At 38.4% G+C, this 25,509-nt stretch overlaps 1 protein-coding gene across 3 annotated transcripts in view; it reads left to right on the forward strand.

Moving 5' to 3' along the window:
• The window catches only part of Usp32 (Ubiquitin specific protease 32), a 125,106-nt gene that overhangs the window by 85,853 nt on the left and 13,744 nt on the right, over positions 1-25,509 (forward strand). For all 3 annotated transcript variants that reach the window (XM_071695365.1, XM_071695366.1, XM_071695367.1), the window contains 6 exons: positions 6,507-6,628; positions 8,859-9,023; positions 14,650-14,748; positions 18,072-18,163; positions 21,170-21,377; positions 21,493-21,672. In XM_071695365.1, coding sequence (XP_071551466.1) covers positions 6,507-6,628; positions 8,859-9,023; positions 14,650-14,748; positions 18,072-18,163; positions 21,170-21,377; positions 21,493-21,672 — 866 coding nt within the window. The remainder of the gene's footprint in view (positions 1-6,506; positions 6,629-8,858; positions 9,024-14,649; positions 14,749-18,071; positions 18,164-21,169; positions 21,378-21,492; positions 21,673-25,509) is intronic.

A 25,509-nucleotide genomic window follows, 5' to 3' on the forward strand; every position in this document is an offset into this window, starting at 1 on the left:
TTTCTCTGGTTGCTCTCTCTCCTTTCTTTGGTAGATGATCATCCTCCTGCCCAAAGACCATTCTGACTTATGCTTTGTTACCTCCCTCTGTACAGCATCCCTTAACTGCATAGTGACCCATCTTTCTATTATTTTCAGCTGTCTTTTAACATCCTCCCCTTTATCTCATACTTTATCTAAATTTTTATATTTATTCCTGTACAGCTGTCCTAGACACTGTTTGCACTCTTAATTCTTTCTAATCTCCCACATCCTTCCTTAACTAATCTGTCTCAGACAGTAACGACTGCCTCCTCAGTGGCCCAATATATTATTTTGTTCTGTGTATCCATTACGAGATTTCTAGCCTTGAACTTTTCATTTACCTTGACTTCTTCCCATTGAGTAGTCATTGTCTGTTCTGAAATCCTGTGTTAGTTTCCATTTATTGTCTTCTACTTGTGTACCTATGCTTAGCACATCCCTCATTTTTTTTATTTTGCTGTTATGCTCTACCATAATTCAATGATTCTGCTTATTTTGTCTTACTTTATTTCTCTCTGGCATTTCTATCTGTCTTTAGCACAGTCCTCTAGCTTCTTCAGTTTGTCCTCTTGACCCTTCTTTAGTAACTTTTCTCTTTTAATGGTCCTTAGCAATGCCCTCCAGCTTCTTTACCCTCTCTTTCAAGCTTTTTCACTCCCACATTTTCTTTTAAGTACAAGTTATCAAATATCTGGTACCCTAGGCACCTTTGGGATTGTTAGTCTCCCTTGGAAAGCCCTCAAAATCAAATTCAGAGTCTTTTTCTGCTGTCTCATATACCTTTAGAATACCCCTATCTACTCCCATGTCGTTTAAGTTTCCCTTTGAATTTAGTCGGACAAGCTGCCTTTGGGCTTATAGAAACAGGCTTCTCGTGGTTAAGTCTGTTCTCCCTGTTCTGACTTAGAGAACCTTGTCTGCTTGTTTCTGTAGTATTGTTATCCATACTTTGCCCCAAAATATTTGGAATGGTGGTTTGATAGCCATGTTCTTCAATATTATTCAAATGTTAAGAATATGCCTCCACTAGAGGTTCTTTAGTAGATACTAAAAGTTGCCAATTAGTGTTAATTTTGTCCGTTTCTCTTCCTCTTATTTTCATCTTATTTAGTTTTCTTCATTGACCTGTGAAATTCTGCCTTATCTCTCAGCATTCTAAGCAGTTTTATTTAGTGTGGTGTGCAATCAGTTGAAGAAGAATTGAATAGTTGGTTTCATAGCCACCAAAAATGGCAACTGCTGTTTAGTGTGATTTGTTCAAATATCCTTTTGTAATGCTGGTATTACAGAGGTATAAGTTTGTTGAGTATTCCTGGCAAACTATATGGGAGGGTATTGATTGAGAGGGTGAAGGCATGTACAGAGCATCAGATTGGGGAAGAGCAGTGTGGTTTCAGAAGTGGTAGAGGATGTGTGGATCAGGTGTTTGCTTTGAAGAATGTATGTGAGAAATACTTAGAAAAGCAAATGGATTTGTATGTAGCATTTATGGATCTGGAGAAGGCATATGATAGAGTTGATAGAGATGCTCTGTGGAAGGTATTAAGAATATATGGTGTGGGAGGCAAGTTGTTAGAAGCAGTGAAAAGTTTTTATCGAGGATGTAAGGCATGTGTACGTGTAGGAAGAGAGGAAAGTGATTGGTTCTCAGTGAATGTAGGTTTGCGGCAGGGGTGTGTGATGTCTCCATGGTTGTTTAATTTGTTTATGGATGGGGTTGTTAGGGAGGTGAATGCAAGAGTTTTGGAAAGAGGGGCAAGTATGAAGTCTGTTGGGGATGAGAGAGCTTGGGAAGTGAGTCAGTTGTTGTTCGCTAATGATACAGCGCTGGTGGCTGATTCATGTGAGAAACTGCAGGAGCTGGTGACTGAGTTTGGTAAAATGTGTGAAAGAAGAAAGTTAAGAGTAAATGTGAATAAGAGCAAGGTTATTAGGTACAGTAGGGTTGAGGGTCAATTCAATTGGGAGGTGAGTTTGAATGGAGAAAAACTGGAGGAAGTGAAGTGTTTTAGATATCTGGGAGTGGATCTGGCAGCGGATGGAACCATGGAAGCGGAAGTGGATCATAGGGTGGGGGAGGGGGCGAAAATTCTGGGAGCCTTGAAGAATGTGTGGAAGTCGAGAACATTATCTCGGAAAGCAAAAATGGGTATGTTTGAAGGAATAGTGGTTCCAACAATGTTGTATGGTTGCGAGGCGTGGACTATGGATAGAGTTGTGCGCAGGAGGATGGATGTGCTGGAAATGAGATGTTTGAGGACAATGTGTGGTGTGAGGTGGTTTGATCGAGTAAGTAGCGCAAGGGTAAGAGAGATGTGTGGAAATAAAAAGAGCGTGGTTGAGAGAGCAGAAGAGGGTGTTTTGAAATGGTTTGGTCACATGGAGAGAATGAGTGAGGAAAGATTGACCAAGAGGATATATGTGTCGGAGGTGGAGGGAACGAGGAGAAGAGGGAGACCAAATTGGAGGTGGAAAGATGGAGTGAAAAAGATTTTGTGTGATCGGGGCCTGAACATGCAGGAGGGTGAAAGGAGGGCAAAGAATAGAGTGAATTGGAGCGATGTGGTATACCGGGGTTGACGTGCTGTCAGTGGATTGAATCAAGGCATGTGTATGGGGGTGGGTTGGGCCATTTCTTTCGTCTGTTTCCTTGCGCTACCTCGCAAACGCGGGAGACAGCGACAAAGCAAAAAACAAAAACAAAATTGCTGGTATATTTTACATCATATTTACTCTGTCTCCCATGATCTAAATGGAGTTGAGGGACTCTCTGAGTATTCCTCTTTCTCTCAGCCCTACAATATAGGTGTCTTCTTCTGGCATCCAGAGTGATCTTGAAATTCCTGGATAGTTTTCAGTGTTAACTAAAGCTTACCTGCCTGCCTTCTTCTTTGTCTGTCCATATGGATTATAATGAGGTTTCTTAAGATTGGCAGAATGCATGCATGGTGCCATTGTATGAAGGCAGGGGGATCAAAGATGAGTGTTTGAATTACAAAGCTATAAGTTTATTGGGTGTACTTGGTAAGTTGTATGGAAGGCTTGATTGAGTAGGGACATGTACATGGCATCATAGTGGGGAGTAACAATGTGGTTTTGAAAGTGGTTTATGTTTGAATCATGTAGTTTCTCTGAAGAATGTATATGAGAAATACTTAGAGAAACAGAAGGATTTGTGTGTGGCATTTATAGATGTGGAGAAAGCAAAAGATAGAGTTGCTTTTTGGAAAGTGTTATGAATATATGATGAGGGAGGAAAGTTATTAGATGCAGTGAGGAGTTTTATCAGGAGATTAAGGCATGTGTGTGGATAGGTGGAGAGGAAGGAGATTGGTTCAAGGTGAAGGTGGGTTTGTAGCAGGGATGTTTGATATCATCATGGCTGTTTAATCTCTTTATAGATGGAATGGTGAGGGAGATAAACGCAAGGGTCTTGGAAAGAGTGACAGGTGTGAAATCTGGTGTGTATGGGGGTGCCTGGAAGGTGAGCCAGTTTTTTTTTTTCTGATGACACTGAACTGGTAAATGATTCCAATGAGAAACAGCAAAAGTTGGTTTCTGAGTTAAGGGTAGTGTGTGAAAATTAACCTTCAGGGTAAATGTGAGTAAAAGCATTGTTTTTATATTTATTAGCCCAAAGAGATAGGTTAGTTTGGTTGTGAGTTTGAATAGATGGAAATTGGAGGAAGTGAAACATTTTAGATACATGGTAGTGGACATGGCAGTGAATGGAGCCATGAAAGCTGAAGTAAGTCCAAGGGTGGGTGAGAGGGGACGAATGTCCTTAAAGCATTGTGGAAAGAGAGGTCACTCCCTGGGAGGGCAAAGATAGGTGTATTTGAATGTATAATAATCCTGGCAATGTTGTATGGATGCAAAACATGGGCTATAGATGAGAATGTGTGGAAGAGAGGGAATGTAATGGAAATGAAATATTTAAGGATGATATGTTGTATGTTTTAAGGAGGGTTGTTGAAATAAGCAATGAAATTATATGAAGAGGTAAGAAAAGTTTGGTTGAGAGAGCTAAAGAGGGTGTGTTGATGTGGTTTGGGCATATGGAGAGAATGAGGGAGGAATGGTTGACAAAGAGTATATATGTGTCAGAAATGGAGTGGACAAAGAGAAGTGGGAGTCCAAATTAGTTATGGAAAGATGTAGTTGATAAGATTTTGAGTGTCCACTGCCTGAACTTGCAAGATGGTGAAAGGTGTGCCCAGGCTCAAGTGAAATGGAGCGATGTGATACCCATGGAGTAATATGCTTTGAGTGGACTGAACCAACTGGGAAAGCTACAGAAAGGTGTGTAATGCCTAATTTTGGATGGGGGTATGTGGTTGTGATGCATTGCACATGCCAGCTAGAGAATGGCTGTGAATAAATATGGCTTTTTCTTCATCTGTTCTTGTTGTTACCCCACTGATCCAGGAAATGGCGAACAAGTATGAAAGAAAGAAAAGAAAAGAAATTGAAGTCGTGTTTGATACATCTTTTAGTCACTCCTGTCAGTCTGTTTATCTATATGGAACTTCCTCAAGGGGATGGCCATAGCAAAAGTTTCCATAACTTGTGAACTCCAGTGCCACTTCCTAGCCTTTAGTGCCTTACCCGTAAAGGCCTCTGCCAGAGGGTAACTCTGATTCAGTGTTTTCAGAGGCTCATGCCTAATTTTCCTACTGACTACCTCTACCTAATGTCTCAACTTAATATTAAATTCCTACATAATGCTCCAACCTGCTTCTTCTACTAACCAATTCTCCCTCCTAATGTTACCATTTACCACTTCTACCTAATGCTCTTATCTAAGATTCCAATAAACTTCTTCTAGCTATCATTCCAACAATTAAGTCAAGAGGTAGGGCTAGTGCATAGCGCTTGCTAAGGAAAATCTAGATTTACGAAGAACGAGATGTGTGAGTTAAGTGTTACATGCGACAAGGGGAGATCATATGTTTGTGAACAGAATTCCATTAATCCATGTGAGGGTGAGGCAAAGAGAAAAGACAGCTACATGGGTTAGAGGAGTGCAACTTGACAACCACTGAAGTGCTGGCTCACTACACAGCTGTCTCTAACCCTCCCAATACTCAGTCACATACTACTGGTAATATACCTGTCTTTGTCTAATTCTGCTTCCTAGTTTATAGACAACCCTTATAATGTTATGATCTGAGATGCTCATATTATTAAGTGTCTGTAATAAGTGTTTTGTAATTTTAAAGATTAAATTGATGGTGTTATTATTTCTTTTTGATCTGTGCATAACTTGAATTATGCTGAATATCTCATACATGACTCTAATATTTGTTTCTGATTTGTAACCCACCTTTTTCCTACTCAGTGAAATTGAATTTAGTGTCCTGACAAATTATTGTTGTTTCTGATTTGTCTATATTCTTCATTATCTCCTTTATTTATGTTTATGATGCACTTCATTGAAATCTTCTATTTTTGGTTTAGGTGTTCTGTAATCAGTGTTCATTGTGTTGGGAATGTTTTCTCTGATGGTGCAAATTCTTTGTGAAATGATTTTAAAATCTGATTAGCTTCAAACTTTCTGTGGACTTAGATTAAGGGTTACTTGAAAAAAAGCATGTTTTTGATGAAATGTGAATGAATGATATGTAGTAAGCTAGTCTGTCATAACCAAGTAACCAGTTTGGTATGAATATGATTTGAATCTTTCACTATGCTTTGAATGCAGATGAGTATGTGTGATGTCGTAGAAGAAAGGTGTCATAAATCTCAGTCCTTCATTTCTTATAAGGGTATCCTTCCACTTGAGTAAAAACAAGCATAATCAATTGAGAGTATCCATTGACTGCTGTACCTATTTGCAGTAATATCCTTATCTCTTGTATCCCTTTTGTATCCCACAAGTGGTGTTACTGAACACCACTTGTGGGATACAAAAGGATAGACATGGATAGACCATGGGTGAAAAGTCACCTTTGGTGATCTGTATCATAAGGAGTACAGTCTAATTAAAGACCCTTTGACCCAAAAGGAATCCATGATTCCTCTGCTACTGGAATTAGTGCAACATCAGATCTCCAGGAAAGAGGTTCTAGGTACCACCAAGATTCTTTCTAATAAGAGTCCCTGGGCACCTTTTCATAAAAAAGTAGATATATCACAACTACAGTTGATGAACTCATTTGATTGGAAATTTTTTTTTTTTTTTTTTTTTCAAACTATTCGCCATTTCCCGCGTTAGCGAGGTAGCGTTAAGAACAGAGAACTGGGCCACTGAGGGAATATCCTCACCTGGCCCCCTTCTCTGTTCCTTCTTTTGGAAAATTAAAAAAAAAAAATTGAGAGGGGAGGATTTCCAGCCCCCCGCTCCCTCCCCTTTTAGTCGCCTTCTACGACACACAGGGAATACGTGGGAAGTATTCTTAATCCCCTATCCCCAGGGATAAAATGGAAATTGGAAATTGGAAATTACTTCGATATTTTATCATACTGTGTCTTATTCACAGAGGCAATTAGCAGTGCTTCTCCCAGCAATGGCACTACTGAAAGTATTATCTCCAGTCCAAGTAGCCTTGAGTTCAACACTAGTAAATCAAGTTTGCAGTCTAGTCATCCATCATCACATCAGGTCAGTGCATAATGATATGTTTATATGAGTTCTTCTGCAGTGAAGTGGTTTTACTATTTTTAGTGTCAGGAAAACAGTTGTTAGGGAGAGTGAAAGAATGATCTTGTGGTTGTGATGTTGTTGAGAGTGCTTGTGAATGTATGTGTAATTGCCAGTGTGGCCCTTTCTCAGGAACTTTTTGAACCATCAGGGAGACCTTTAAAAAACTTAGTAAGTTGCTGACATTCACTGTCTCCTTGTTTAGATCATTCCAGCCATTCACTACCTTATCACTAAACCAGCATTTCTATACATCCTTCATAACCATCCTCTTTATCATTTTCTAATCATGGCTTCTTGTAACTCTGTTACTGTACCTTGTTAAGATATGTTGACTCTCAGCATCATCCACTTGATTTAGGAATTTAGATGCTGTTATCAGGTCGCCCCTCTTCCTTCTTTCCTAAGATGGACAGCTGTGTAATCTTCAGCCTTTCATTGTACCTCAGCTCTTTTAACTCTGGTATCATCTTGTTTGTTCTTCTATAGACCTTCTTAATCATGTCTCTGTCTATCTTTAAGTGTGGTGAGCAGACCTGAGAGGCATAATCCAGTTTCAGTCAAGTATATGTTGTGAGTAGCTTACCCATCTTTTCCTGATACATATACATAAATGCAGTCTTAATAATCTTTCCTTTTCAAACAGAACACTTGCCAACATTTAACTCACACAGCTCATTCTTCATAACTTTAGATTTTCCTATGGAGAGCACCATGTGCTAGCCCAGCCTTTTGGCAAAATGGTAGGAGCAGTAGATAGAAGTAGAGTGTACGAACATTTAGGCAGGAACATTAGGTAGAAGTAGTAGGTAAGAGCATTAGTTAAATGTAGTCATTAGGAACATTAGTAGGAGCCTCTGCAAGCACTGCACTAGAGTTGTCCTCTGTCAGTGGCCTGTTAAGGGTGAAGCATTAAAGGCTAAGAAGCAGCGCTGGAGTTTACTAATTATGGAGACTCTGTTGCCATTGCCATCCCCTTGAAGGAGTTTCAGTTGGAACAAGCATCAGAGATAGATAGATAGACAGACAGTGTACTTCTTTTACAATGCTCTTGATATGAAACTCTGATGACTGATTAGGGACAGTGTTTACCCCTAAATCTGTTTCACAAATTCTTTTTTGTAAGTTATTCTTACTAGATAATACTCATGCTGAGGCCTTCTCTTGCTGTATCTCATCCTTGTTGCCTTACACTTATTTGGATTGAGTCTTATCATCCATTTGTCAGACCAACAATTGAGCTTGTCCTGGTTCCCATGTAAGCTGATGCAATCATTTTAATTCCATATATTTCTCATGACCATGATATCGTATGCAAACATGTTTAGTTATGAAACTAGTCTTTGTAGCAAGTCATATACATACACCAAGAATAGCAGTGGGGCCAAGACCAAGCCCTGTGGCATAGTGTTTGTTATCTTTGCCCATTTTTAGAATGTGCCTAATGTTTACTACTGCATAAGAAATATTAATCAACCTCTGATGGTGATAATGTTTCAAAGTCTTTCTAGCCATCTAAAAACACACAACCTATCTATTCATCTATTTGAGCCAAGACCAAGCTTCAAGTATATCTTGTCATAGGAGTCTAGTAGGTTCATGACATAGGATATCCTTTCTCAAGTTGTGTTGTGTCCCTTTAAGAAATTTTTCCTTTTCAAGGAATCATTCATTTGTTTGATTATCCTTTCCAATGTTTTACAAACAACACGCATCAATGAAACAGGCTTGTATTTCAGAGTGACTTCACTATCTATGATCTTTAAGATAGGGATGACATTAGTCCACTTTCACATCTTTGGAACTACCCCTTACTCTTGTGTCCTATTGAATAACATTATTTCAAGAGACCTGGCAAAGGTTATGACTAAACCTCTTTTCTAGTAGATAACAAAGACAGTTTGACTGTATAATCCTCATCCCAATATGCATCATGCATATGCGAGTGAATGCATTAATTTTCAAAAAAATTATATTTTCTTAAGTATGTACTGGACTTGAGAAATAAGCATTCCTTTTTTTTCTACACCTACAATTTAAAATTTTGTATAAAAGGTTTGTATGAGGAATACTGTATCATGTGTTGAATCCCATCAGAAGTGCTGCATGTTAGAATTACGATGTTTGTGGATATACCGCTCAGTAGTTGTTTTTTTTTAGAGTAATTATCGTTATTGGTTATATTATACAGGACACAATAAACAGTAGATTGGGTGAGCGGAAGGATAGCAACAGTAGCTTGGCATCATCCAACTCCTCAGGACCAGCAGCTTCATCCACAAACTCATCTATTCAGCATGACAATGACCTTCATAATACTCAAAAAGGATTCATCATTGCCTTTCATAGGAAAATGGTAAGAAGGTCCAACCTGATATGTTAAAACCATGCCACATAGTGCTTGTTGTTTCATAGTAATCCTTGTCTCTTCCTTTATATATGCATTATTCATTGTTCCTATTTTTTTCTTCTCTTCCACATTGTCTCATTATTCCAATTTTTATTGATTTTTTCAAAGGTATAGTATTTTCATGCAAACTCATTTTCTGCCACTGCATTTTGTGTAAGCTTGGAAGTGAAGATCCGAAAGGAAAAGATGAGAGCCTATTTTTAGAAAATAGAATTGTATTCTGAATTAACTATAATTATTTTGAAGATATAGAACATATTTTTACCATCTAATGTGGGAAATGGCAGTCAAGTATGAAAAAATCTTCATTAATAATTTTTCAAGATTGCTAAGGAGAGAAAAAGAAAAGGCCTCAGCTCCACCGAGGTCATCCTGGTTGAAGCCTAACCAATCCTAATATTGTACATTGAAGTCCCCTGCCACAAAGTATAGCTTTGTGGCAGGAAGTTAAAGGGTTATATATAGTTAGAGGAACTGGAGAGAAATTAACAAGGCATGAAAGCTTAGTAATAAAGGGTAGAGAGATTTTGTACCATATGGTATCAGAGTTAGGAAACTCGAAATCCATGAGGCATGTAGTATGTATCTTTGTACTGTAGTAGGCACAAACTCCACCCTTGGAGCAGAAACAATAATACAGATTATAGTTAGAGATTTGTTAGTGCAAAGGAGAAGCAGCCTTGAAGAGTTGGATTTCAGAGAGAAAAATATCAGGAGGAGGCAAACAGGTGGTGTTCAACAAAAGGAAAGTTAGAATGAAAACCATGAATGTTTCAGAAATGAAAAGAAAAGGAACCAGGTCCAGGAGCTGCATCTGTGGAAGTGGGGTGGAACCCAGAATTATGATGGTTGCCAAGTGGGCCCTGGGATCCACTCGCCTTTTCACAGCCAGTGGCACCACCCCGAATTGGCACTGGAGAATTATTTGAAGGTTGCAATGTCATATTTTGAAATCTTGAAAACTAAGGACAGAGGTAGAAAAAGAAATAAAGAAATGTGTGAGGTATGTTTTGTTTAGTGTTGTATATGAGGAAGAGGGGTTGTGGGGTTGGGATTGAATACCAGTAACCCACATATGGATGAGAGAAGGGAAAGATGACAGCAACCTGGGCCTTAAAGGTGACTGATAAAAAACACCACAATGCTGGCTCACTGTGTCCCTCTTGTAACCCAGGCAGTAATATTTACCCAGTCAGTGGATGCCTGCCACCCACTATTACTTCAGAATAGGAACAGCAACAGTAGGTGTTACCTACTACTCTTATGATAATGAATGTCCAGAATGAGCCTACTACTCTTATGATAATGAATGTCCAGAATGACCCCCTGTGGGCTTTGCTTGCTTTCTCAGGTTCTCCCTAGAACCCATGAAGGCAATCTCTCTCATGTACATGGTATATTTCATATTATTATTACCATTGCAGAGATTCATAGTGGTTTGTCACATATCACATTTTTAAGGGTTGGATTAATAGATGCTGCAAATCAAGAATACAACAAATGGGCATGCAAAAATAAAAGAAAATAGTAAGATAAGATTGAAATAGATCTTTTTGATGTTGCAGAATTGTTCATTTATTTGAATATTTAAGTGTGGAGGTAAGGGTTGATTGCTTAAGCCATGCTTCCACTTTTGTTGTTTGCTGTTTAGCTGTGCTTTAATTTAAGAGGGAAAAAGAGTGGATGATATCACACCTTCTCCCAACATCAGTTTGTTATTTATGAATTACATATATTTTTAGAATTATGTGCACGGTCCATTTACACCTGTTATATATGTGGACTTGTTGTAGGAATAACATCATCATTATTGAGCTGACAGCATGGTGATGTGATATAGGTATAAAGCTTCTCACTTTGCAATCCTTAGTGCACAGATACAGTAGTTTGTGCTGACGTATACTGTATATTGCATGTGTCTTGCCCCTTGCATTATGCCACAAAAGTGTCTTAATTTCTCCTGGTAGCACTGGTGCTAAACAGCATAAGGCCATCACCACTAGGGTTAAGATAGATGTGCTCAAATGTTTTGAGAGAGATGAACGAACAGCTGAAATTAAGTATGCCCTTGGACTTGGTGAATCTTTTTTACAGACTATTTGTCATAATGCAGAGATCAAGGAGAGTGCTGAGAGTGGAACATTAATCAGTGCATCTAAGACCTCACATTCTCAGAGTTTGATTATGGAGAGAATCGAATGAATGTTGAGTACATGGATCAAACATCAAACTCTTGTAAATGTTCCTGTCAGTGTACTTTTGATACAAGCAAAGGCCTGGAGTATATATTGATGACTTGGCCATGGAAGAAAACACCAAATCCTTGAAAATGTTCCTGTCAGCATGCTTCTGATACAGGCAAAGATTTGGAGTGTGTATTGATGACTTGGCAGTGGAAGAAGGAGCAGCAAAGACATTTCACTCAAAGTCTAGTTGGTTCACAAATTTTAGGAAATGCTTCATTTAACACATCAAAATGACTGGTGAGGCTGGTTCTGTTTATGTTATTGTTACTAGAAAATTCCCAGGAGCTCTTGAGACCATTATCAAGGAAGTTGGTTATTCTTTTAAGTGGATTTTTAACATGAAGAAGACTGGATTATTTTGGAAGAGAATATCTTTGAGAACATACATTTCCTCTAAAGAGAAGACTACATCAGGATTCAAAGCTGCCTTGGATTGCTTCATGCTGCATGTGGTGGGCAACACTGAAGGTGATTGCAAGCTTAAACTTTTAATAGTCTGCTGTTTGGAATATCTCAGGGATCTTTAAGAGATATGGGAAGTAATTTTTGCCAGTCTGTTATTATTCTGATCAGAAGTGGATAACCGGCTTAGTTTTCTGCAATTGTTTTGCTTCAAAGTTCCATTTATAACCGAAGAAGCTCTGTACAAAGGGGAATATAAGTTTTAAGATTGTCCTTTGTATCAATAATTCCCCAAGGCATCTGTGTTCAATACAGGATGTTCGTGAGAACATCAAAGTAGTCTTTCTTCTACCCAACACTACACTTCTAATCCAGTCAGTGAACCAGGGATTAATAAATGCATTCAAAGCCTACTGTTTACAGAGAACATTTGCAAAGCCCAAGAAGATTACAGAGAATGATCAGATGACTCTGAAGGAACTCTGGAAGTCCCTCATTAATTGTGATGCCATCATGATTATCATTGAGGCCTGGAAGGAAATCTTCAGTGTTTGTATGAACAGAGTGTTGCAGAAGCTTAGCCCTCAGTTTTGTCATAGATTTTAGGGTGTTGATGTCAAACACTGATGTATCAATAACACTTGCATACATTGTGGAAATGATGAAAGAAGTCAGTTATTATGAGGATGAGGAGGGTAATGTGAAAGAGTTGATAGAAGTGCATAAGGAAGAGCTTTCGATGGAAAATCTTTTTCAGTTGGAGAAGGAATGACAGAAAGAGGTGATAGCAGAAGAAGAGGTTGAGCAAGAGGTTACCTGAAGCATTTCACTACACTGACTTTGCTGTAGCTACATTAGATGAGGATGACCCAAACACAGAATGCCGTTCAAAGATAGCCTGAAATGACATTGCTGATGTTAGGTGTAAGTAAGATGCCACCATGAGAAGACATTGAAGGTTACACAGACAACACTAAATTTCTTTTTGAAGAAATAGGACACTCAAAAGGAGGACCCGCCATCTACATCTAGCAATGTAGTAGCTGAATTCACTTGACCAACATCACCACCTTCACCAACTACATCATCTGACCTAAATGACCACCATCTTCAAGAACACCTCCACTCACCACTTCCTCAGCATAAGCAAATAGTTCTGGAACAGCTGTAAATAAGTGGTGGAATTAAGTTTGTTATTTTGCTTTAATTTTTAGAATTCTTTATGACATATATGTCTTTTAGTATTTTATATTTTCTGGTATGTGTATACTAAAGTTTTTTCTGGTTTGATATTTGGTCCTATCTTTTTGATAAAGAAAACCCCTAATCACCACTATTTACATTCTTTGCTTTATGCATTATTTATTTACTGACTCTTTTCAAGAACATGATTAATACATGAATTAAGAAGTTCTTGTGTGTGTATACCAAAGATCCTGTAGATAAAAGATGCATAACTTCAGTTTTGTCCCATAAGGAATATTGTACCTAGTTTAGCCATCTGCTGACTGTAATACCATGATGTCACTGAGGCCAAGAAATGTTGCCATGGCTACTCTTTCATTTGCTAGTGTATGAAATGTTCCAGGAGTTCAGTTGACCATAGAATGTTTAATTATTGATGATTGTCTTTAACACTGTATATTCGCCATTCAGTTATTCCTTTCCTTGCAAATGATAATGATCTGGGGAGAAGAGAAATACCTCATTTACACGATTATCTACAAACTGTACAGAGTATGAAGGAAAAGAATTATAAATGTACAACCTTCTTATATTTCCTGTTCCCTGAGGGAGCCTGATCCTTGTATTTTATTGTTTCACTCATTATCTTGACAGTTCTGTAAATTCTAATTTTGCATTAGTTTTCAACAATTAGTCAAGGATATTTTGGCATTCTGGAAAAATTACATGACACTTATTTGTTTTAAAAATATTTTTGTCTCTCCATTACTTTCGACATGTGGAACACTCTTGCAAATGTCTGTTCAGATTTTCTTTGCGTAAAAGGCAAGGCATTAAAAACGCTCTGTGATGGTTTATATAAACCATGCTGCATTTTCTTGTGCTTTTAAATATATATCATCAATTTATTATATGAAACCACAGGAGATGAATTGATTACAGTATTATGGCAATTTTTGCAGTTTACTTTCTTTTTAGCTTTTCTGACAATGAACCTTTCAATATGATTTGAGAATGTTCTCTATAACAACACAAGCTGGTTTAGCTATTTCCTCAGGCTCATCTCTTGCTTCATCAAAGCTATCAATTGCACAGCTAACCTTTGGACTTTCTTTGGTATTACCTTTCACTGTTTGTTGGAAAACAATGAAAATGAAGGCTTGGATCTACATGTTTGCTTGTTCAGTAAAAAGGAACACAACAAACATTGCCACCACATACTGTAGAAGGCCCCATGACGACTGTTTTTCATTCATTTGTGTTCGAAACATCAAAGCGTGACCTTTTTTGTGAGCTTGTGCTTATAATGTTGAGTTTGTGCATTTTGTCGAAAGATATACACATGGGGAGCACGTAACATTCCAGCAACATCAAATACATTTAAGAATATACGGGAAATTAGGTGGAGGTACACTGTCTTGAATTTAGTTATCCCAATGAGTAGAATAACGAAGGTTTCGGATGTGACAAAAACAAAGCCTTTGATTAGTCAGGTGCCCCTTTGACGTCATAGACAATTATTACAACCATCAGAGTGCACTAGTGAGGCCAGCGGGAATGTTGAATTTCAAGGGCTTAAACATCTTTTAGTTATAGGATCTTTGGTATGTACATAATTATTTTTGAGTCGAGGAAACCTTTCAAAGTGAACTCTTTACATATGTAATTTAAAAGTTTCAGCCTGCTTGAGTTTATTGTGGAGTGAATTAATTCCAACAATGATAAAATTATTTTTTCAGATGAGACAAGAAGTCTATTTTCTGTCATCACAAAAGACAAGACCAAGTTTATTTGGGCTACCTCTTGTTGTGCCCTGCAGTACTTTAACTACACATCAAGTAAGTATTTCATTGCAACATAATTTTCATTTGAACAAAAACTAGCATAAGTCATGTGTGTTGCCCATGTGTAAAAGCAAAGGGGCAAAAGTAGGTGCTTGAATTACAGAGGTTTAAGTCTGTTAAGTAGGAGGTCTTAGAAATATATGATGTGTGAGGTGAGCTGGTAAAAGCAGTGAGAAGTTTTTATCAAGGGTGTAAGGCATTTGTATGAGTAGGAAGAGAGGAGAGTGAATGGTTCCCAGTGAAGTTTGGTCGGCAGCATGGTTGTTTAATTTGTTTGTGGATAGGGTAGTGAGGGAGGTAAATGCAAGTCTTGGAGAGAGAGGAAAGTATGCCATGTGTGGGGAATAAGAGGTACTGGGAAGTGAGTCAGTTGCTGTTTGCTGATGGTACAGCACTGGTGGCTGATTCGAGAGCGAAACTGTAGAAGTTGGTGACTGAGTTTGGAAGAGTGTGTGAAAGGGGAAAGTTGAGAGTGATTGTGAAGGACTCCCGTGGTGTAGAGGTTAGCGTTCCATATTATGATGCATTCAAGGGCCGCCCAGGGTTAAGCGCATAGGTTTGAATCATGGTTGTGGCAGTCAGTCCACAGTTAGCCCAGCCTTTTTTGTCTGTTCCTGGCACTGCCTTGCTGGGGGGGATGCTATTTTGTGTGTGGCGGGGTGGCAACAGGAATGGATGAAGGCAGCAAGTATGGATATGTACATGTGTATATGTCTGTATATGTCTATGTATGTATACGTTGTTTCCAAAAGAAGGAACAGAGAATTGGGCCAGGTGAGGGTATTCCCTCAAAGGCCCAGTCCTCTGTTCTTAACGCTACCTCGCTAATGCGGGAAATGGCGAATAGTTTGAAAGAAAAAAGAAAAAGAATGTATACGTTGAAATGTATATGTTTGTATATGTGCATGTGTGGGTGTTTATGTATATCCATGTGTATGTGGATGGATTGGGTCATTCTTTGTCTGTTTCCTTGCACTACCTCGCTAATGCGGGAGATGGCGGTTAAGTGCATAAGACAAGAGAGCAAATGGGACCTTCGGTGGAGGGGGCTAATAGGGAGGTGATAACAGGTAGTTGTGAAGTGAGAAGGAGATGGAGTGAGTATTTTGAAGGTTTGTTAAATGTGTGATGATAGAGTGGCAGATATAGGGTGTTTTGGTCGAGGTGGTGTACGAAGTGAGAGGGTTAGGGAGAATGATTTGGTAAACAGAGAAGAGGTAGTAGGGTCGAGGGACAAGTTAATTGGGAGATAAGTTTGAATGGAGAAAAGCTGGAGGAAGTGAAGTGTTTTAGATATCTGGGAGTGGAATTAGCAGCGGATGGAACTATGGAAGCGGAAGTGAGTCACGGGGTGGGGGAGGGGGCGAAGGTTCTGAAAGTGTTGAAGAATGTGTGGAAGGTGAGAACGTTATCTTGGAAAGCAGAAATGGGTATGTTTGAAGGAATAGTAGTTCCAACAATGTTATATGGTTGTGAGGCATGGGCTATAGATAGAGTTGTGTGGAGGAGGGTGGATGTGTTGGAAATGAAATGTTTGAGGACAATATGTGGTGTGAGATGGTTTGATCAAGTAAGTAATGGAAGGGTAAGAGATATGTGTGATAATGAAAAGAGTGTGGTTGAGAGAGAAGAAGAGGGTGTGTTGAAATGGTTTGGACATATGGAAAGAATGAGTAAGGAAAGATTGACAAAGAGGATGTATTTGTCAGAGGTGGAGGGAACTAAGAGAAGCGGGAGAGCAGATTGGAGGTGGAAGGTGGAGTGAAACAGACTTTGAGCGATTGGGGCCTGAACATACAGGAGGGTGAGAGGTGCAAGGAATAGAGTGAATTGAAACAATGTGGTATACTGGGTTCGACATGCTGTCAGTGGACTGAACCAAGGCATATGAAACGTCTGGGGTAAATCATGGAAAGGTCTGTGGGGCCTGAATGTTGATGGGGAGCTGTGGTTTCTGTGCATTGCACATAACAGCTAGAGACAGTGTGATAGGATGGCCTTGATTAGGGCTTTGGCTGCCTGTGCCATCTCACTTAACATAAAGAAATAAGATACAAACAAGGTTATTAGGTTCAGCAGAGTTAAGGGACAAGTTAGTTGAGATGTGAGTTTGAATGGAGAAAAATTGGAGGAAGTTTGGTGTATTAGGTATCTGGGAGTGGACTTGGCATCAAATGGTACCATGGAAGTGGAAGTGAGTCATAGAGTGGGAAGGGGGTCAAAGTTTTGGGAGTGCTGATGAATGTGTGGAACTGAATCTTACTGGCAGATCCCGGCTGGCACTGGTGGTATTGACCATCCTGATGATCACTGCTGGAGTGCCATTTATATCTTCACCATTGCACATCTTGAAGCTCCTTTGCTATTTAACATCTTTTATTAAACCATTCTTTTCTCTTTCTTACCATTTCTTCTGTATTTGAGGTTAGAGGTATCCATGTTCCCTTTACCCATTTGTGTGCATATGTGCGTTTTTGTAATTACCTTTTGGAACCGTATAGAGAGGGAGTCCTGCTCTCATGGGGCTCCATCTCTTGATCATTCTCTGCTATCATATGTCTTATTATGTGTGCTCTCAGCATTAACCATGTCCTCAATTTTTCTATTCCAATCTCTCTCTCTCTCTCTCTCTCTCTCTCTCTCTCTCTCTCTCTCTCTCTCTCTCTCTCTCTCTCCCTCTCCCTCTCTCTCTCTCTCTCTCTCTCTCTCTCTCTCTCTCTCTCTCTCTCTCTCTCTCGTTAGTTAGTTACACATACCTCCTTTAACTAAAACCATCTGTCCCTCACTTAGGAAATTTCTTCCTCATAGAAAATCATCCACTTGCTTTCTAATAATCTTTTCCAGAACCAGTCTGTAGTTCAGTGCCTGTTTTTGGTCTACTCTCTTTTATATAGGTATGACATTTGCCCTTTTCCATTCTCTTGGCACTCTGCTTCTCTCTGTGCATGGTCATTCATTTATTGTACTCTCAGATTTTGTAGCCAGAATCTTTTAATGTTTAATGCCCTTGACTCCACTTTCAAGAAATATTGCCAGCTCATCCAGTCTCCACTGTACATATATATTTTGTTCCTTGTCATCTTTTGACTTGACTTTCTTTCATTTCTTTTAACATTCTCATTTTATTTGTATCCTTTCTAAGATTGTTCATTACAAATAAAGACCTGGATGTTTTGTGACTAGTTTTTAGGCCTGACTTGACACACTGGCTAATTAGTTTTGGGGCTGGCCTTAGTACACTTCTGCTGCATTCCTTGGTATTTTGTATTACAGCTAAGATAAATTTCATGAGATGGTCCAATGATGTATTATTTCAGGATTTATATCAAGATGTATGGACGCAGGTATCAAGATTAGTGTCACCACTACCTCCAACTGAAGCTGCTGGACCCAACCATGCTCATGATTGGTAAGCACTCCCACTACCATCCTTAGAATATATTAATTTCTTGACCATCTTTATCCTGTATGAATTATCTGAAAACATGTGTGGGTCATACAAAAAGAATTTGTGCTGGTATAGTAAAATGTAAAACCTTTTGACCGAATCTCTTCCCGCTGAAAACCTCATAGTTAAATTGGTTATGGAAATGAAACTTTTTGCTTTTGAAAATCAGAATAAAATATCAGCTCATCAGAAAAGATTTCATTTCAGCTAGCTTTATCAGTTGACAAAAGTCCAGCATTCCTCATTTTCATGAAGAATAGAAACATTATTTCTGTAAATTAAAAAAAGCATTGAACTGGATATTTTCTTTTGGTAAAAGAGGAAAACTTTTACCTCCAAATGCCACTTAACCAAAACAGTCAAGCACATTTTGTAGTTGTGAGGTTTTAGTGTATGATTTTTTTTTTTTTTTTTTTTCCGCTGTCTCCCGCGTTTGTGAGGTAGCGCAAGGAAACAGACGAAAGAAATGGCCAACCCACCCCCATACACATGTATATACATACACGTCCACACACGCAAATATACATACCTACACAGCTTTCCATGGTTTACCCCAGACGCTTCACATGCCCTGATTTATTCCACTGACAGCACGTCAAGCCCGGTATACCACATCGATCCAATTCACTCTATTCCTTGCCCTCCTTTCACCCTCCTGCATGTTCAGGCCCCGATCACACAAAATCTTTTTCACTCCATCTTTCCACCTCCAATTTGGTCTCCCACTTCTCCTCGTTCCCTCCACCTCCAACACATATATCCTCTTGGTCAATCTTTCCTCACTCATTCTCTCCATGTTCCCAAACCATTTCAAAACACCCTCTTCTGCTCTCTCAACCACGCTCTTTTTATTTCCACACATCTCTCTTACCCTTACGTTACTTACTCGATCAAACCACCTCACACCACACATTGTCCTCAAACATCTCATTTCCAGCACATCCACCCTCCTGCGCACAACTCTATCCATAGCCCACGCCTCGCAACCATACAACATTGTTGGAACCACTATTCCTTCAAACATACCCATTTTTGCTTTTCGAGATAATGTTCTCGACTTCCACACATTCTTCAAGGCTCCCAGGATTTTCGCCCCCTCCCCCACCCTATGATCCACTTCCACTTCCATAGTTCCATCCGCTGCCAGATCCACTCCCAGATATCTAAAACACTTTACTTCCTCCAGTTTTTCTCCATTCAAACTTACCTCCCCAATTGACTTGACCCTCAACCCTACTGTACCTAATAACCTTGCTCTTATTCACATTTACTCTTAACTTTCTTCTTTCACACACTTTACCAAACTCAGTCACCAGCTTCTGCAGTTTCTCACATGAATCGGCCACTAGCGCTGTATCATCAGCGAACAACAACTGACTCACTTCCCAAGCTCTCTCATGATATTGTTTTGTTGGAAGAAAAATGTTAAGTAAGTGAATTATATGTTGATTGATATGATAGCTTGCCTTCTAGTACACTGGTGCACAAAAGTGCCTTCCCAACCAGCCACATTATGAGTCCAAATCACTTTAAGTTTAATCACTTAAGCAGCTAAGGGAGGTTCCTTGATGGCGCAACAGATGTTCCTCCATATTGCGTGTATGAGGGGTGCGGAGGTGTGACATGTGCGTTGACATTGAAATGTTCAGATTTTGTTTTTTCATTCCTCTCCATCATTCTTACCTTATTGAGGTAGCACCAAGAACTGATGAACCACCAAGAACTGATGAACCAGTCCCCATTGGTTTACATCCACTCTGAATTTTTTGTTTAATAAACCAAAAACCAGATTACACAATCCATGCCCAGGCTCCATTGACTCTTTTTTGGTTTCTCATACCCTGGTTCAGTTCATTGGCAATGTATCACCCCCTCTATGGCACATCAGTCCATTTCAATCTGTCCTGAATGTTTATGCCATGATACCTTAGTCATATGTGTGTGTCGCATGTGATACCAAGAATGGTTGGTGATTTGTTCTGTACAAGTGAGTGTCCTTTCAAGGTGAACAGAGGGTGTTGCCAGGATTCATGTCTACATGAGGTTAAAAGAGTGACTGAAGACTTCAGTCATTCTTTTCTGGGTGAACCATTGTTCCACATATGTACTGCTGTATGTATGTAGTTGCTTCTGTGGTGTAAGGGTTTTGTGATGTATTTGTAGTCATATGCAATTACAAGGAATTTCTTGTATTTAATGAAGGTAATAGGAGTTCATGAAGGAAGAGATTGAAGAAGATTGGAAATAGAGCTGCTCCTTGAGGATTTCTGTTATAGAGTTTAGGTGTTAGAAGTGAAACCATTGTGAGTGACTGTCATGGCAGCCAGATATGAGACTGACCAGCCACTTTTTGTAATTGTAAATCGTGATGTCAAGTATCTTCTATGAGGATGCAGAATGCTTTGTTGATGTCTGTTGCCACTAATACTGTGGCTGTGTTTGCTTGGAACAATCTAGGATATGTTATGTGAGAGTAGAGTGTTATGTTATGTTGGAGTAGCTGGGTCTGCACTGAACTATGTAGGTTAGAGTGGGATGATGTTATCTGATTCTGTTGTGGATTAGTTTTTCACGGAGTTTGGATACTGAAGACAGGAGTAGCAGTAGGAGGAGGGGGAGTTGGATGGTTTGGAGGGTTTTAGGATTGGTGTTATGTTGGCAAGTTTCCAGATACTGGGGATTTTGTTGTGTAGCCAGGAGTGGTTGAAGATATTTGTAAGTTCTTGGATTGCAAAGGAGCCATATTTGTTTATGTGAAAATTTGATATGTTGTCAGGCTGTAGTAAGAGAGTTCTTTTAGGTTTTAATTGCATAAATTGTATCATATGTCATAGATTATAATGTTATCATATTCATTGATCATATTCATTAGAATGTATCATTTATAGGTTGTAACAAACTAAACACAACTTAGTTTAATTTTTTGTAACTTAGGTTTTTAAAATATTTTTTTTTCTTGAATTTCAGTGATGACAGCCTGGGTTATGAGTTCCCATTTGTTTTGCGTGTTGTTGAACGGGAAGGATTGCAGTGTGCATCGTGCCCTTGGTATAGGTTTTGCAGAGGTTGTTATGTGCCATGTGATGACATTCCTTTCTCTCAAAATGCTGCTTTCCTTGCTATTGATTGGGACCCAACTGCACTTCATTTACGTTATCAAACAGCATTAGAAAGGGTAAGTAATGAATAAGTTATCATAGTACAGTATTTTTATCTATGCTTTATAACTAGAAAATTTATATATTTCTTGTACATAAATGAAGTAATATTAATTCAGAATTTTATGATAGGTATTTATGGAACACAGCAGTGTTGAAGAAATGCGTCGGAAGCATGTTGAGCCAATAGCTCTGTCTGACTGCTTAGAAGCTTTCTGCTCTGAAGAAACTTTGGAGTATTCTTGTGACAAATGCAAAAAAGTCCAACAGGCATCAAAAAAATTACAAATATGGAGATTACCTCCAGTGTTGGTAGGTACATTTTACTTTAACTAATAAAACACTTGACTTATTGATTAATAGATACTATTTGCTGATGATATGGGTTAGCTCTGATGGGATGTAAGTGCAAAATTGCAGAAACTGATTTTTGAGTTTGGGAATGTGTGTAAAAGGAAGAAGCTTGGAGGAGAGGTGTTTTAGATGTCTAAGATTGGACATAGCAGTTGATGGCACCATGGGAGCTCAAAAAGCATAGGGTGGGTGGGGGCTAAGATCCTGGGTACATCGAGGAGTGTGTGGAAAGAGAGGTCACTGTCTGTGAGGGCAAAGATTGGTATTGTTGATGATATAGTAGTCCTGACAGTGTTTGTATGGATGTGTGGCATGGACCCTAAATGAAATTAAAGGTATGGAAGGAGACGAATTGTGTTGGGAATTAAATTTTTGAGGACAGTATGTGATGTGAGGAGAGTTGGTTGAATAAGAAATTATAGTGTAAGAGAGATGTGCAGTAGTTGGAAGAATATGCTTGAGAGAGCTGAAGAGGGTGTGCTGTAATGGTTTAGAAGCATAGAGAGTTTTATTAAGTGAGTATACATGTCAGAAGTGAAGGAACAAGGAAAAAGGGAAAACTAAGGAGGCATCTACATAGTGCCTACAAAGTATCTGTAATGAGATTTTATCAAGATGGCAAGGCTAGCTTATTTGCACTCACCCCTTGACTTTAATGTTGACAAAAGACATTTTTTTTTGACCACCTCCGCTCATCCCATCACTTGTTTTGCTTGATATATAATGCTATTTTTACAGCAACTTCTCTAGCATAGTTATCTATTCTTCGTTCGTCTGATGGTGTCAGCCGTGAGTAATCTTCATTTGTATGTTTCTGCATTTGCTCCATTTGAATTTCTCAGGTCACCCCTTATCACATAAAATTAGCATTCCAACTTCTTTTCTGAGCATTCTTTTAACTCTGCCTTTTGTATTTTTGGTGTGTTTCCAGGAATTCATCTTGACAATTATTCTGTTTTGTCCTTGCTTGGTTGCTTTCAGGTTCAAAACTGTAATTCATTTCCTCTATTTTTTTGCCTGGCATATAGTGTCATATATCTCTCCAACATTTAAGACTCTAGAATTCTGTTTCTTTTAGTAATTCATATGCTCCATTCCAGTTATTTTACTTTATGCTCAATTCCATTTATTTTACTTGTGAAATTTTCTTTATTGTCTTCTTTTCTTTAGTCAACTTTACTAGTGACAATACACACACACAGTAATATTCAGGTTTACTTCTAATGTATGCATTAAACATTTCTATTATTGGTAGTTTGTCTCATGCTGCAAATGTTCTGTTTGGCTTGAAAGTATTATCTTCTCAATACATTTCCTGAATTTATGTTTTTCATGTAATTATTCCCAAATCTTTGATATTTGTTTCTTTTTCTGTTTCTTTTCCTGTAGAGGCTCTTACAGGAATGCAGTGTAGAGGTGATAGGCAAGGACCTCTTACAGAGATTATAGAAGGACCAGATTTTTTATCAACAAACTTCATTTTTTCCGAGCTCTAATTTTTCTCGCCTGCATCCAATTTCTTGATTTTCCTTATCATCATTTTAAGGTTTTTCCCCTCATCTCTTTCATCTTTGTCTTGTACCCTATCTTTCTCCTTTCCTTTCATTTTCGTTCTGTCTGTCTTGCTAGGAACTGTTTTTTCTCACGTATCATAGTGCCATACATAGTATAACTTTTGTCATGTTTACATGCTTCAGCTGTTTGAGTCATGCCTCTCATGATTGCAGCTCATTTAGCACATTTCATGTGCCATATCTCTTACTTACATTTTGTGTATTTGTTTGGGGATTGGATAATCTTTTATTTTTTCCATTATTATAGGAAGGTAGCTGTCTTTTCATTTTGCCTCACCACACATGGACTGCTGGCATTCTGTCCACAGACATACATTCTCTCTTTGTCACACATTTCACTTGACAAGTCCTAACTCACACAATTCATTCTTCGTAACTCTACATTTACTTGGGGTGAGTGCTACGAGCTAGTCCAGCCTTTTGGCAAAATGGTGGGAGCAGTAGATAAGGTAGTGCATAGGCAGGAGCATTAGGTAGAATCATTACATAGAAGTACTCAGTATGAACATTAGGGAGGAGCCTCTGCAAGTACTATGCTAGATGTGCTTTCTGCTAGTGGTCTGTTGAGGGTGAGACACTAAAGGCTAAGAAGCAGCATTGGAAGTATGGTTATGGAGCCTATTCCCATGGTCACCCCCTTGAGAGAGTTCCAGTTTGAACAGGCATCAGAGATATAGATCAATAGAGATAAACCTGTTAACACAAAGCCTCACAATAGTATTCATTCATCATTCACACATAAATATACTTTCTAGATATCAAATTTAAGAAAATTTTGGTGTCTTGGAGATGTGTTTCCGCTACCTATGTTGATTAACCCTGCGTTTCTTCAATCTTTATGACCCTCACCACTGTTGCCTGATCTGATATCATGGAATGAGATATACTCTGCTGCATGTTTTCTAAATACTACACTGCCATTATGAAATAAGATTATTTATTTTTCAAAGTTGTTTGTGTTGTTGATAAAGACTACTAATTTACCAACTTATCTTTGTTTGTTGTTGTTTTAGTTGAAATGTATTGTTTCTGATGCATGTCTCATTACTTTGCATATGTCTAATTAGTTTTTATAGCCATATTAGTTTCTTAAACTTGTCAGCATAAATTATTTTTTTTATGTCCACCTTTAAGTTTGTTGCCATATTCATAATTGAATTCATTGTATGACTTACGTCTGTCACTTCTGATTCAGTAATTTCTTTCCATGATAATGTGCTTCTTTAACTGTCTTAGATATTTCTAATGATGTCTGAGAATTCTCAACTTTAAATGTTTATTACCATTTTGCTTTTCTTTATTGTATCTTGATTTCACTGCCTGTGCTCCTTTATTTTTGTTTTGCCTGTTTATTATAGCAGACACTTATAGATCATTTTGTCTGTCATTGGCATCCATCTGTCCATTCATCATTCGTCATTAGGAGTCACAATTTAACCTGCACCGTAGTCTTGGTCATAACATGAAAAATATAAATCAGATGCTCATAGAAATTCATTAATATTTTTTAGCATCTGAAGAATTGAATAGCAAAAAACAGAAAGGCCTGTGTGGATTTTGCTTGAGTTAAGTCCCCAGTAAGATTGTTTAACCTGAAACCTTGCCTTGTTCATAACAAGACAAAAATTCAGATTTTGACTGTAACATACTGAAAATGGTTTTGATATTTTTCAAATAGTATTTCAATCCATTATTAAAACGCTAGTAATAAGTATGCAGCTTTGTAGGTGACAAGCGTTTCATGGAATGCCCTTCTTGTGTATTATTCATAGTCCAGATGGCTGTTACTGGTATGTATGAGTTACTAGGTTTGCACTGACTCTTTTTTTTTGTTTGTTTGTTTGTTCCTTTCTGTCCTAATTTGATATTTAGTTTTGATAAGTATATTCTGTTTTAAGCATTGTCTTATTTTCACCTCTATTCATTCTCATTTTCATATTGTTGAACCTCACACCATGTTCATACTCCTACTTCACCTGCATGGATAGAAGTAAATCTCTAATCTTGTCACACTTAAGTGTTATTTGGTTGATTAGAATTTTACTGACATTACCACACATAAAAGCAATTTTAAGTTGAAGTGTGGAGGTAGGCATGGAGAAAACACATTAAATTGATGTTAGATAAATGGGACTAGGTATGGGAGAAAGCTGATGATAAGTTTAGATAATGAGGTGAGTGAATAAGACTGTCATTTGTTTGAGAAGTTTTGCTCTGGTTA

Source organism: Panulirus ornatus, chromosome 58 (assembly GCF_036320965.1).
Source record: "Panulirus ornatus isolate Po-2019 chromosome 58, ASM3632096v1, whole genome shotgun sequence".
NCBI classification, from domain to species: Eukaryota; Metazoa; Arthropoda; class Malacostraca; order Decapoda; family Palinuridae; genus Panulirus; species Panulirus ornatus.